The 15431-nt window shown below is 48.1% G+C and overlaps 1 protein-coding gene across 1 annotated transcript in view; it reads right to left on the bottom strand.

Annotated features, from left to right (window-relative positions):
- Window positions 1-8389, bottom strand: part of LOC146174415 (uncharacterized) — a 29285-nt gene extending 20896 nt beyond the window's left edge. The window contains exons 1-2 of the mRNA XM_084585390.1: window positions 8028-8389; window positions 4593-4916 (exon numbers count right to left, since the gene is read on the bottom strand). Of these exons, the coding sequence (XP_084441516.1) occupies window positions 4593-4916; window positions 8028-8389 (686 nt within the window). The remainder of the gene's footprint in view (window positions 1-4592; window positions 4917-8027) is intronic.
- Window positions 8390-15431: the final 7042 nt, after the last annotated feature.

The following is a 15431-nucleotide window of genomic DNA, read 5'->3' as shown; positions in this document are numbered from 1 at the left end:
AGCACCTTGTTCTGCACGACTAGGAAGTAACGCGGGGAGCTCCACAACTAACTACCCCGACACTGGTTTCCAAGTCTTGAACACAGACAGGATCACCGACCTCCAACCGAACGAGATGCCTAGTATGATGACTGTAGTAACGCCCTTGCAATTTTAAATTCGAATGATCCTCATCTGTAACATCACTCATTCTTTTCTGTGTTGGGCCCCGCAGCTGACGTCCCATCACAACGCATGTCCTAAGATGTCGACCCATCATGGCTTCTGCTGAGCTGTAGCCTAGCGCTCCTGGTGTCGCCCTGTATGCGAGAAGTGCAAGGTAGGAGTCTTTCGATTTAAATACAAATCGCTTGATTGTATGCACCACACTTACCACTTCCATATTTTCTTTCGGGTGCCTTAGGCTTACAGTGACATCCACTGAAACCATACTCAACAGCAAACGTTCAAACTCAGAGCATAAAATTTGCTTTCCACTCTGTGTCCTACCATCTCCGGAGTGCCATGACGAGCAAAAAATGTCATTCATACTTTTTACAACGATTACCGCTGTAGTTGACTGGAGAAGCGCTAAATCCCAGTGGCGAGACAGATAATCCACCAGAATTGAACAGTGGCGATGGTCAACACAAGTCAACACCAACTCTCTCCCATGCAAACTTCTGAGTAGCAGTGGGCATCAACACCTCTGCATTCTGAGTAGCATATCGCGCGCAAGTTTCGCAGTCTCACCTGTTGCCCAAGCTCTTGGCTATGACCTGGCCCCCAACCAGCTCCTTAGCTAATGCTCGGCTTCTAGAAATGCCTTGATGCCGTTGTGCAACTTTTCTAGCACTTTTTTTCTTAGGAACTGAGGCATTACGAGTCTGGTTCCTTTTAAAAACAACCCGTTGACTTCAAATATAAAGGCGCGCTCTTGCCAATAAGGGGCGAGGTGGGAAGGAAGCCGCGGTTTTTCTTGCCAGACTTGGCGACGCAACAGTCGGAGGGCTTTGCACCTGAATTGGTATTTGAGCTTTTCTCAGTCTTTAAAAAAAATTTACATCCGGCTTCAAGTCCCTAAAAGCACGATTTCGCACACGAAGAAACTTCTGACACAGTCACTTCTCTGGCTATTCGCATGCATCCAGTGATTGGCGCTCGCGAAACAGCCTAAGCAGTCACTAAATGTTTCCCCGGTATATAAATTACCTCTAAAAGTAGCGCATGAGCCGCAGTCTGAAACGCCAATTTTATGGCGGGACCATACCAACCGGTATTTTTTCTAGTAAGGAAACAAGAGGCTTATGGTTTGTTTTGAAGACGACGTCGAGACCTCTGAGGTATTCATCGAATCTTTCGGCAGCCCAAGTAAAGGCTAACGCTTCCTTTTGTATTTGCGCATAGCGCTCCTCAGCTTTCGTGAAGGAACGTCAGGCGAACGCTACCTCAACCACATGTGATGGGAAATCTTGAAATTGTTTAAACGTCTTTTGAATGGTCGGACGAAAGGGACCGCTTGGAGTCGATTTGTAGTGACTCTGAGAGTTTTTCGTCTCTCAGTCCGACGGCGAACCTGTCTCTGAGTCAGTGCTTACATTCGCCAAAATCGCACCGTCCGCTAAGATTAGCAAGTCATAAACTGGTCTACTGACACACTAGCTATTTGATGCCGCTTGTAAAAGCAAGCACTCTCATACATGGCGTTGATCTCCTTTACGAAATACGTGTGAAACGTCTTGACGACGTGAATTTCTTCGAGTCCTCGTCCGAGAGATTGAAGGTGGCAAACATTTTCTGAGCTTGCCGTCTCATAGTATAGACAAGCGTCCATGCCTGTGCTTCTTCTGACCATTATTTGAGGCCCGACGCAAAGCAATAGGCATCGAAATGTTGAATCCATGCCAGCCACTCCGAAATATTGTCGACGTCTAGTGGTGGCGGCTGTTGAATGCCCATTGCTGTGAAGATTTAGGCTTCGTCCATCTTTCGCTGTTTTGCCTCTATCCCATGTCACAGCGTCAAACTTCTGACACGATGTCGTAGCAGCGTCCGGTGGCTATAAGCTTGAGCATCCAAACTGAGCGGAGACGAATCGACAAGCAGCGAGATCCGTGCGCATGTCCAGAGTGAAATACCCTCGTCTGTTTATTGCAGCCAAATATATACAGGCACGATGACGTCACGATTGTCATGTGAATCGAATATAGACGCATGTCAGCACACCATCTAGAAACACGACCAGGAGCAGTGAAAAGTTGACTGAACCAAAGGCTTTTTTCTTCACCCTTTCAGTAACAACCCCGGATATTGGCCATTCTCGGCACGCGGCCCTTGTCCCTTCTTTTTCTGGTCCTATCATCGTCTAGACAGGGCGCTGGCACAGAGCTCCCCTCGAAGCGAGCAGAGCCATGAGCGAGTGTGTCTGGGTGCTATTAAGAACGGGGAAGTGGCCAGAGTGCAGCAGAGAAAAGCGGCGATGGATAAAGAGGTGTCGCGGAAGTACGCACGATTCCGCCACTTCAAGGAGACAGTATCGGCCGATCTCTTAATAGTGATGATATGCGAGGTTGGACGCTGGTCCAGAGTACGAAACAAGCTAAATAGTGTGGCTTAAGAGGACGGCGGTGCGAGTTTTGTCGCACAAACTATGGGTAGCATGTTTGAGCTCCCGTGAGATGTAGGTCTGTCGAGTTGATCGAGGGCGTGGCGGTAGTTGTCGATGGATGCGGAACAGTGCACAAAGAAGCGTCTGTAGTCGGTGGGGTGAGGACGGGAGGGTGAAGGGTCGAAGTAGTCAGTCGGTAGGTATAAGGAGGTTCTATCAACAATCTCGGCTGTGGAAGAGTTGAGGTCTTGTTTGAAGGCTCAGCGTATAACGAATAAGATGATAGGCAGGCACTAACCACAATCTGTAGCCGACTTGAGGGCCGTGAGTACTTCCTTGAGGTGGCGGGGAAACCCATCGACCAGTCCGACGGTCTGGAGTGGTATGCAGAGGTGCGCGTGCGAACCGTGCCGAGAAGGCTAGGGATTTGGCGAAGACGAGTGACATGAACTGGCCTCCGCGGTCCATAATAATGGCAGATAAACTGTCAAAAGGGCAACCCCTGTGTACAGGAAAGCCGAGGCGACGGTGGAACTCGAGATATCGGGAAATGGTGTAGGCTGTGAAGAACGACTGTACCGGCCCACACAGGCAAGTATCGGTGATATTGACAAGGTAGAAGTCCCACCAGATCAATATGGACTGTGTCAAAGCGGGCGTCAAGTTGAAGACAGGAAGTTGCAGACGAAACCTCGGCTCAATGGCAAGCAGTACAGGCGTGCACTCAGTCTCAAACATTGCCGTTACTTTGTGGCCAAACATAGAAGGATGCTATGAGCTTTTGCGTTGCATGAATGCCGCACTGGGCTAAGTCGTGCAGGCTGTGAAAGATTTTCTTACCTAAAGAAGAAAGCGTATAGGGGCAGGGAATATCCATGAAGGTATGGCGGCTTAGCGTTACGCCTTCCATTTGCGCGTCTACCAGATGCACCGATATAGATGTTCGCAACCGGGTCAACTCAGTCTAAGTAGCCTCGGCGGCAGACACGCGATACCCGTGAATTAGGTGGCGCGAAGTGAGGGTACCCACGCGACAAAGAGCATTAGCAGGAATTTTGGGGTTGTAGATTCCTATACACAGGAAAGCTGACGAACTTCCCGGGTGTATATATGGGATGACCCTGGCAGAGACGCTGACACATGGTCAAACGCCAGGGGCTTGAGATTGGTGAAGATGGTGAAGACGCGTCCTTCCAGAAGTTAGAAGTGATGGACAGCAAGGTACATGGCGAGTAACTTCAGGCCAAATACACTCTAAAGGGTTTGTGGAGTCACCTGCTCGGAGAAAAATGCGAGAGGCTGACTAGTGACCAGTGTGCTGATAGAGGACAGCACACGTATCAGTACCGGAAGCATTCATCATAAGTGCGAGGGGACTGCCAGGTGTAGATGCCGGGCTACATCGGCAAAGCATGCCTGGCAGCGACACACAATTTGTTGGCGTCACTGTCCTAGTTTAAGGGATGCGTGTTGCACTTCGCCATGATAAGACGATCCAAGGGCGTCACCAATGTGGTATATTTGCGAAAGAACTGGCGTTAATGCACCATACCGAAGAACTGGCTAGAGAAGTAACAGAAGTGGGTTGAGAAAATTATGTGATCGATAGTGTCATGGACGGAAGAGGTCGTAGGCCACTTGATTCGACATGATAACCAAGGAAATCGGGAAAACGCACAGAGAACTCATTCATAACAACATTGAAGATGATCCCATGATCAGATACACGAGTGAGAAACTGGCGAATATGGTGCAAGTGATCATCAATGGTGTAGCTGGAACAAGGTTTTCCACATAGGCGAAAACGAAAAGTAGAGTTTGACGGACGGAGTTTTAAATACTGAAATGTCTGCGCTGTGGTCCGTATTCCGAAGATCATCCGCAGGAGTTCGAAGAGGCCGAAGGTGTTGTCGTGACGCTCTTCGGAGTATCTTTCGCGGCCTTAGGAATTTGGCGATATGGGCTGGAAACGATGGTCCCGCAATCCTGTAAAATTTGATTTTGCCATGGCTGCTGTGAAGTCCGGTAGATATGGGCGTTAATAGAGCGGTAGTCGCCACATGACCGAAAATCTCCAGTTTTGTTCAGGGCCATGTGAAGTGGAGAAGCCCAAGTGCTGGAAGAAGATAGAATGATGATGAGCTCCAGCATGTGCTCAAAATCCCCACGAGCTATCTTGAGCTTCTTCGGAGCGAGTCGGCGTGCTGGAAACACAGGCGGCCTGGTAGTAACCAACTGGTGACGCACTTCATCGTGAACAGAGTCATATCTGGTGGGGCTGTGAGGGTAGGATGTTCGCTGAGTAAAGGGCCGAAAAGAGAATCGGCAACTGCACCACAGTTTGGAGCAGCATCAAGAGTTGCCCGCTCTTCAAGAACCTGGATCAAAGGCGAGAGGTCGAAACCAGCAGACGACGAGATTTGATGTCGACAAGGAAACTATTGTGTGAGGAAGTCGGTGTAGATGATAGAGGTGCGGATGTCACCAAGTACGAGATTCCATCGAATCGCCCGACAGGAGACCCACGTTAAAGGGCAACTCCGGTGGTTTTTTCATCATTTTGTGTTTTTAATTGAATTACATTCCTCGGCACGTCCTGACTCCAACACAAAAAACCGCTTTCCAAAATTCCAATTAGAAGTATTTTTAAAAAGAAAAACAGCAAATCGAAACCGAAACTGCTTTCACGGCCCGAAATGACGTCCCATTTGACGAAATGGTGACGTCACACTCAGTATTAGAAAAACACTCGTACGTGCGTTGGATGGTGAAAATAAAGTATGGACATCATGATGCACTGCATAAAATGTCTGAGGTAGTTCAATATAAGTCCCACAATTTCATAATCACGCGGGAAGTGAACAGTAACGCCGGTATACTGTTTGTGACGTCAGAAACTCACTGTTGCCTGCAGAAATCTCTCAACTTAAGCCATGAAAACGGCATATTTTAAAGCCGTATTGCGCGTGAACGGATTATTGTACGGCGCCCAAATTTTGTAGAATGCGTCAGGACGGAGAGGAGAACCTATGGTAAAAGTTTCACTACAATATTCGAATGTCAAAAAACCCCCGGAGTTGCCCTTTAAGTGATACGGAGCGCTGTTTGTAGACGAATGCGCGTGTCGTTCATGCTAAGATGGGTGAATGAGTTCAAAATAGTGTTGTGGCATGTAGCAGTGAGGACACTGACTTTGGTGTCAGTATCAATCAGGATTTTGGTGCCGGTGAGCTTCTCAGTGACTAGAAAAGGCGATAGCTTTCGAGGTGTGACCGCTTGTTGCCACTAGCGGTCGGCCGGCATACTTCCCGCCCTAAGAGAATGGAATTAGGCAGTGGCCGGCGTTGGCACCGAATTGGTGGTGGTAACAATTGACAGTTGGCAGCGATGGCGAGTCCGACCTGCACTCTTGTGAAGTGGAACGGGAGGATGTGCGCCGTCGTTGGTGCAGGAAGGGTCCTCGACAGGCTGGAAATGCGTCAGCGATCACCTGCTCGAGATGATCGCAAAGTTGATCGACAGATGCTGACGTGGTCGTCGGCTCCTGATTGGGTAGATGAGTGGCGTAAGTGCCATGGTGGAGTGTCCGGTAGGGCTGAGGGTGGTACCTGTGGAGATCTGTTACAAACCTTCGGGTTTTTGTCGGCTAAGGTGTCGAGTTGAAGGTCCATTGCAGAGGTCAATTGCCAGGATCATCTGGATAATCCCCTGTAGCCGGTGGAGGAAGAGCTCGCGTAGGAGTCTGTCATCTCTAGTTTCAGCCTGTGCGGCGAAAAGCCCCAAAATGCAACGCAGCAGACGATTGTGGCGATATTTGCCCAGCCCCTCAGCGAACAGAGGCTCCGGAATGCGCTCGCGCGGCAACGCTACTTTGCGCCCGAGGAGCGAAGCCTTAAACGCGTCGTATAGATCCGCCCAGAGCTTGAAACGGGACCAGTAGGGAGATTGGCAACCTCTTCAGCCGCAGTCAGAGGCAGTGTGGAACGACGCATGAATGCCGTGATGACTGATTCCTGGTGCGAACTAGGCCAAAGTGGGCCTCTACCTGGTGTAACCAAAGCTCTGGGTTGCTCTTCGAAAAAAAAAGGCTGGCGGTCAGCAACAGCTGAGAGGGTGCCGTGTCCTGAGACAGCGGAATAGACACCCAGTTGCACGCTTATTCGGAGCTCTGTGTAGAAAGTGGGTCCTGCGCCCGTTCATTGTTCCAGCAAAGGTCAAAGAATCGCGTACACGTCCAAGGGTGGCTATTTGTAGAGCCCCACCCCGAAACAGATCTCGGAGCAGTTCAATGTTGACTGAACCAAAGGTTTTATTCTTCCTCCTCCGAGTACCAACCCTGGATCCCGAGCATTCAAGGAACGCGGGCCCTTGTACCTTCATTTTCGGCCCCTCTTGTCATCCAGAAAGCGCGCTGCCACTAGGTCTTAAATGATGCCTACAATGTTTTGTCGATTTGACCGGGTATCGTTCTCTCTTCTTAAATAGGTTAAAATAGCGCAGAATGTGAGACGAGAAAGAAAGCTAAAACACAAGGAACACGGTCATCTTCGGCCTTGATTTTCATCTCTACAGCAGAAAAAAATTTCAAATACCACCGTAAGCAAGTAACATCAGAATGATATTATATTTGAATTTTGAGTGCTATCTGCAACGGCCTAAATGCGGCGTGGCAGCTACACAGAACCCTTGTCTCGCTCGGTTTCGCTAAGATATTGTTTAACTCGGCTATGAAGCGGAAAAAAACACTAAACTCCCGTACCGCAGCTTTTTGTGCCTTCTTGTGCAGTCAGCAGAAACGGGGAATGGGGTGGGAGACGGCGTTAACACTTGGAGGTTGAATCGTTGCCAAGGCTATGTAGACAAAACTACATAGCGCTGATACAAACCAAGATGTAAGCTTCTGTGTGCTTCGCAATCAGCTGTCGCGCGCACTTGAAGCTCGAGCTGCGTTGGTCGGAGACGATATTTTGTTATGACACACGATCGCCTTGTACCAACGGTGGCCGTCTCATGTCGAGTGGCCAATCCGATACACCCACTTCAAAATAAATTAATTTGCCCCGCAGGACTTGGTTTTAGCTGCTCTCTCCCCAGACATCGAAAACGTACGCTTCTGTATGCGCCATGAGTGGTGGCTCGCTCCTACTCTCGGTCTGAATGGGCCTCATACGCCAAACTTGACACTTTACTTTGCAAAACATTCGTGAATGCAGCAAGCTGGTGGGACATTAGAGAGAAAGCTCCAGGTATTATGATGCTTATTGTGAACTGACAATAAAACTAATATATTCACTGTCATCGAATACGAGCTGCTGCTTAAACATCTGATCCTCAAGGTAATGTAATGAGGAATAGAGAGCGCTCCCTATCACTTGCGCCATGCTTGCTATGAAACGTCGGGCGAACAAATAAGCCCTGAGAGCGGAATCTCCATTCTCACCTGTAGAAGTCATCGCATGGATGCACACCGCTGTCCATTGAACGCCTCAAGTCTACATCCAGCGAGAAGCAGCCCGGCTGACAGGCATTCATGCGGCCCAGAAGCACGACGGGAAGGATGAACAGCGTCGCCGATACGGCGGCGGCGAGACCGACCACAAAAGAGGTGTAGCGGAGCCAAAAGCCAGCATGGGAGGTGTCCTCGGGAGGCCACCATTCTGTGTCTTCTGTGGTCATCTGGTTCGACTCCTTGCAACGTAGCTCCGACTCCTCGCTCCATCGCCGCCCAGGCGAATTCCATCTGCCCTCCCCGTCTCGCCCGGAGAAACGTTTTTCCAAGCCTCTCAGTACAACTGACTCCATAGGGCACGATGGGAGTGGAACTCCCTGAGTGCCTTAGGCTGAAAGTAAAACAAAACAGAGAACTGGTGTGGCGTCTGAATATATGTCACGGAGCAGTTGGCACCGGCAATGTTACCAAAAATGCACTTTTCTTCTTCTGCGCGTGATATCTCGTGGCAGGTGCTAAGGCCAGACATTCACCGGAGCGCCATCTCTTCTTCTGAGCCTTGCCGAGTAAAGAAATTCATTAAAGAGAACTTGTTAGTTGTTGTTGTTGTGGCTGTAGGAAGAAGGAAAAGAAAATGCACGGGCCTGCTACTGGCTCTGTAGCTGAGCCACCTTGTATGTGCCATCACATTAGAGGAGAACAACAACAACACCTTCGCTGCCTCGTGGGGACAGAAGAGAAAATAGAGAAGAACGAAAAAGAAGGAGAGAAAGACGCGCGCCGCAACAACAGCTGTCGTCCACCACCAAAGCGGTGGCGGGTGCAATGACGGCCTATAACAGATAAAAATTCGGTGGCTGGCTAGCCCCCGCCGCAAGCGGCATTAACCTACAGTTCCAGCCCCGTAGAGCCAGGAACAGCCACCCTTCACCCAAATCTTGTAGGATTACGCTCAAAAAGCAATTTCACTTACCTGGCGGGAATAGTCATCGTATGTTTTGAGCCCGTATTACGTCGATTCCAAAATGCGTCTAATCTGATAGATGTATATTCTGGTATTCTGGGGCAATGTTTTAAATAAATGTTCATTGTTGTTTTGTCGGTCTCATGCTGGCATTCAGACAACATTTGTATACTCGTGCATGAATACGCCGCTGATACTTCGGAGTCAAAAACAATATTTTTATTCTCTTCCTCTTTTTCATTTTGAGCTATCTATTAGCTGTACGCAAACAGTTTACTATTTTGCTAAATTTGTGCATGACTTGTTACGCGTGTGTGAAGCAAGTGAGTTGCAGAAATCTTGTTTTAGGACCTTTGAGGCAGCTCAAGAGATGGAAAAATGGCTTTCATCTACAGTTGCACGTGTGCAATAAAGGTATCCATGTTCCGGCGAATATCTGCTTACCTAGCAAACATCCATTCTTGTAAGGATAACATGTACAATTTCCGGTTACATGTGCCACCTATCCAAATTAAGTGAAGGTTTTGAAAATATGTGACAAACAAATTTTAGGCTCCGATTCCTACGGACTGGAAAAAAGTTTTTTTTTATAAATTTGCCACGATTCCTTTTTTTTTTTGAGTCTTCAACTGTACAAATATACTTTGAATATTTTGTTGACGGGCATCGAGTATGCTGAGGGGCGCCATCAGAACAAAATTTTTTTGAACAAGAGGTAAAAGACTATGCCGCTGAAATCACATGTCTGACAGGGATGTCATCATATGGTTGCCGAATACAACTGGAGCTGTGGATCAAGCGCTAATCTATAGAGTCCACTGAATTCTTTCTGGGAGGAAAGCACTAGGAGCGGTTAATGTAGTGGGATAAAAATGAGGCGTTCAGTATTTGGTTTTAAATGCAACGAGCTCTGCACAGATAAAAATAGCGGCGAAGTCTCAGTGTAGTCTTTTTTTGCACATGGAATATGCGGTCAGGTAGAAGCAAGCTGTGTTTTCACCTCAATAACAATAATTACCTTTTAATAACCTGCACTAGAACCCATATTTATATTCAGGACATGACATACAGGTAGTTTATTACATTTTGACTTTGAATTATTTAACGCGCATGTGTGATAAGACATGAATATAAAATATGAAACGCAGCTCGATCATGCCTCGAATGATGATAGATTAAGATAACCTATAAATGGCGACACTTCGAGGCGGTCCTGGGTGATAAATTTAGTTATCAGTGCACCTACCGAAGCTGGCGAAGAGCACCAACGCAAGAGACGGCCGCTTTAAATCCCGAAATCTTTGAGATCGCATTTTTGGTCTTATTTATTCTTGTGAATGGCGTACTTTCATGCAGGTGGTGGCGCTCAGGCACAGTTTACAACTGGTAGTCGCAAAGCCTGGCTAGTTCCGCAGACGCCGAATGCGCGCTTAGCGTTCGCTTCTTTCTTTAAAAATAAGCGACCGATCTATAAGGTAAATCCCTTGAATCGGCCGGCGGCGCTTGAAATCATGGGAATATATTTAGTGCGTGCAACAAAATAGCATGTTTTTGGTTATTTCTGCTTCTAAACAGTCTATTTTATCTCCGCTGTTCATAGCATGACACAGTCTTCGTAGGTACAACGCCGCCTGGCGAAGTCGTTGAACCTCGATCTCGGCCGCGAAATGTCCCGAGTGTTTAATCTTGTTCGCTTACTCTATGGTACGACGCAGCTGTTTTGCTTGACGCTCTACCTAACATGAAAGCGCAGTGACAGGCGACGGCGCTTCCCTTTTGTTATTGAGCAGAGACAGTGAGGTTGACTGTCGGCTAGACTTGAGGCGAGCCTAGCTTCTTTCAGTGATGGCTCTATGTCACCCGTTAATAATTTTGTGCTTTAACGATGCAGCACTAATGGTGCCCACACTCCCAGATACCCTTAGCGGGAGGGGGGGGGGGGGGGTAGCTGTCCCAGTCTCAAAGGAGATGCCCTCGACTTGCGCGGCAAGCTCAGCCGGAAGCCAACTACCGTGTAGTGACAGAAGAGGCTGGCCGTTTCGTTCCCAGCTTTCGCCGGTGCAAGCCAGAGTAAGATCTAGAGCCAGAAGTAACAAACAAAACAAACTTTATACACAGCAAGAGACGATACAGAAAAATTCACAAGAAAACTTAAAATGCATAGATGAGAGGATCACAGAAACACGATGCTATGCATGCAACTAAAGAGGCATTCAATATAACACAGGGTCTACAGCACTGAACAATACACGAGAGAGTCAAATAAACAAGCACTAAATTGTTCACCGGGCACTGTCGCAGACCGATGCTTGGAGAGTTACAGTGTGGCCGCCATACAAGACGAGCGCAGCTTTCTCGCAGATCTGTGTGCTTGCCAGCAGCGGGTGGACCCCGGGAGCCGAGCAGTAGCACTTGCGAACTCGCTGCTGTAGTAGCTCAAATACTCGCGGGCTCACACAACCGACGCGACCTCAATCAATTGGGCCAGCCACATCTGTCTATTACCACGCGGCAAGGCTGGCGCCCTTAGCTTCGCTCGTTTAAGCGTTCCCTTTTCCTGCCGCCGAGCAGCGCGTCGTCATTGGTTAGGTGCGGTCGAAAATTCTGGAAAGAACAAGTACCCTCCGGCCGGTTGAGTCCGTGCGCTCTTCTTGCGCGGGAAGGAGACGTTTCTCCAATTCGCTCGACCTTCTGCAGGGCACCGCGTGGGCTTCTTTCGTGCCGCTCTGACTTAATAAAGGCATGCGCCAATTTTGCGACACTCTGATCGGTTGTATTAAGATCTGGTGCGACTTTAAACAGCGTTTCAATGAACCACGGCGGTACATCACTGCTTGTTGCTTCAGTAATGAGGCATTCCCAAACGGCTGAAATTATTGGAAGCTCAGAGCACAGAGCGATGACAACAGGTGCCCTCCTGCCGATTATAAACCATTGAAGGTTCCTAAGCGCCGGGTACATACGTGAAAATATTTTGAGGTTCCGAATTTTCTACGCCGAGGAAACATGAATGAAAGCTACTAATTTTCTCCACCGCAAATGTTTTTCACTAAAATATTAACGTGCTTACAAAAATTCACGAGGTAGCATGAAATACGCCGATACCACCGACCGATCTGCGCATGCGCCGGTGCTCTGAAAGTGCACCGCCGCCATGTTAGTTGTGCTCGGCTGGTTAGCGCGCGCACATGTGCTTGCACTGCCGCTGCCTGCGCTGCACAAGAACTCACCGCCTATGTTTCCTAATCCACCACCGGGAAGAATTTGGCACATTATTTCACACACACACACACACACACACACACACACACACACACACACACACACACACACACACACACACACACACACACACACACACACACACACACACACACACACACACACACACACACACACACACACACACACACACACACACACACACACACACACACACACACACACACACACACACACACACACACACACACACACACACACACACACACACACACACACACACACACACACACACACACACACACACACACACACACACACACACACACACACACACACACACACACACACACACACACACACACACACACACACACACACACACACACACACACACACACACACACACACACACACACACACACACACACACACACACACACACACACACACACACACACACACACACACACACACACACACACACACACACACACACACACACACACACACACACACACACACACACACACACACACACACACACACACACACACACACACACACACACACACACACACACACACACACACACACACACACACACACACACACACACACACACACACACACACACACACACACACACACACACACACACACACACACACACACACACACACACACACACACACACACACACACACACACACACACACACACACACACACACACACACACACACACACACACACACACACACACACACACACACACACACACACACACACACACACACACACACACACACACACACACACACACACACACACACACACACACACACACACACACACACACACACACACACACACACACACACACACACACACACACACACACACACACACACACACACACACACACACACACACACACACACACACACACACACACACACACACACACACACACACACACACACACACACACACACACACACACACACACACACACACACACACACACACACACACACACACACACACACACACACACACACACACACACACACACACACACACACACACACACACACACACACACACACACACACACACACACACACACACACACACACACACACACACACACACACACACACACACACACACACACACACACACACACACACACACACACACACACACACACACACACACACACACACACACACACACACACACACACACACACACACACACACACACACACACACACACACACACACACACACACACACACACACACACACACACACACACACACACACACACACACACACACACACACACACACACACACACACACACACACACACACACACACACACACACACACACACACACACACACACACACACACACACACACACACACACACACACACACACACACACACACACACACACACACACACACACACACACACACACACACACACACACACACACACACACACACACACACACACACACACACACACACACACACACACACACACACACACACACACACACACACACACACACACACACACACACACACACACACACACACACACACACACACACACACACACACACACACACACACACACACACACACACACACACACACACACACACACACACACACACACACACACACACACACACACACACACACACACACACACACACACACACACACACACACACACACACACACACACACACACACACACACACACACACGCACGCACGCACGCACGCACGCACGCACGCACGCACGCACGCACGCACGCACGCACGCACGCACGCACGCACGCACGCACACACACACACACACACACACACACACACACACACACACACACACACACACACACACACACACACACACACACACACACACACACACAGGCTGTTATATACAAGACAACCGTTCTAAAGATAATTATGTTCTTTCTAGCGATGGCTTGTTAGCTGGGTCGGTGAGAAAACCGTCGACGTGTCGGCACTGCCTGTCGAAAATAATCGAGGGCTGCCTAGAAACTCGTATCATGGTAATGTGTTGTCCTAGTGATTGATGATTTATTGGTATGTGTTAGGCGACGATGAATTAGAGCAATCATTGCAAAATATGTAAAGAATTAGAGAAAAAAAGAAAACTAGTTTCAAAAGGGAGGTTTAAAGAAGTCAAAGTGCTCAGAATGAAAACCTAATGTTTGGTACTGCTAATTATGACACTTTAGTGTGTAATCGATTTGTTAATAATTACAATATTAGCACAAATACCGCACATGCGGTAAAGTAACGCATATGCGGTACTGGTAAATGCTGTATGACTATCTTGAAACACTTGGCAAAGGACACGAAAAGTGGAGCTAGTTGGTACAGGCAAAGGAGTACGCCAGCTATTTGCGAGACAAGCCTGAAATATTCAATTCACTGCAGTGGTAAAAATGGGCACAGAGCCAGCTGGAGTCGCCCGCGGAGGCGCCGGGCCTGCTTTTACATTTCACAGTAACTTGAAACGCGAAATATATACGCGCTGCGCTTTGTCACACCGAAATTTTTCTGAACACAATTACGCTTCGTGTAGCAGCCAGTACAAGAATGACAGTCAGCAGACTGACATTTGATTCCACGGCCTATCGAGTGCTGTTTAGCATAATTTTAGAACGTCTAGTCTTTTTTTTTAGAAATGCTTAAAAAAAATGTTACCGCTTTTCTTCATCCGCATTATTTCGCAACGCTGTTGTCGCGCACTGCAAATCAATGGTTATACTACATAGCAAGAATGAATAATTCAAACATTGTAGCGTTCAGAAATTAGAAAAAGCTGTCGTTTTACAAATTAGGCCTAATTTGGTATCTAAGCTTATGTATTCTATACCCAACTCTGTAGTGGAACCGTTACGGGAGCTGTGCAGTTAAGGTAGATTTTTTTTTTCACAAATATTGTGCATGGAGAAAAGACACCCACATAAAAACTCCCCCCCCCCCCCCATTTCAGGCTTCTTTCAAACATTTTCGGACTCCCATCACAGTTTGTATATTGAATATTGTTTTTCCGCACTTTCAAGGTCAATAAAATATACTCAAGAAACTAAACTGTCTAAAAGAAACAAGCGCCCAATGAATCGTGCCAACAAACACTAATCTT

This window comes from Amblyomma maculatum, chromosome 11 (genome assembly GCF_055883805.1).
Source record: "Amblyomma maculatum isolate TAMU_Amacu chromosome 11, ASM5588380v1, whole genome shotgun sequence".
NCBI classification, from domain to species: Eukaryota; Metazoa; Arthropoda; class Arachnida; order Ixodida; family Ixodidae; genus Amblyomma; species Amblyomma maculatum.
The sequence above is the reverse complement of the archived record's forward strand: the minus strand, read 5'-3'. Positions and strand labels throughout refer to the sequence as shown.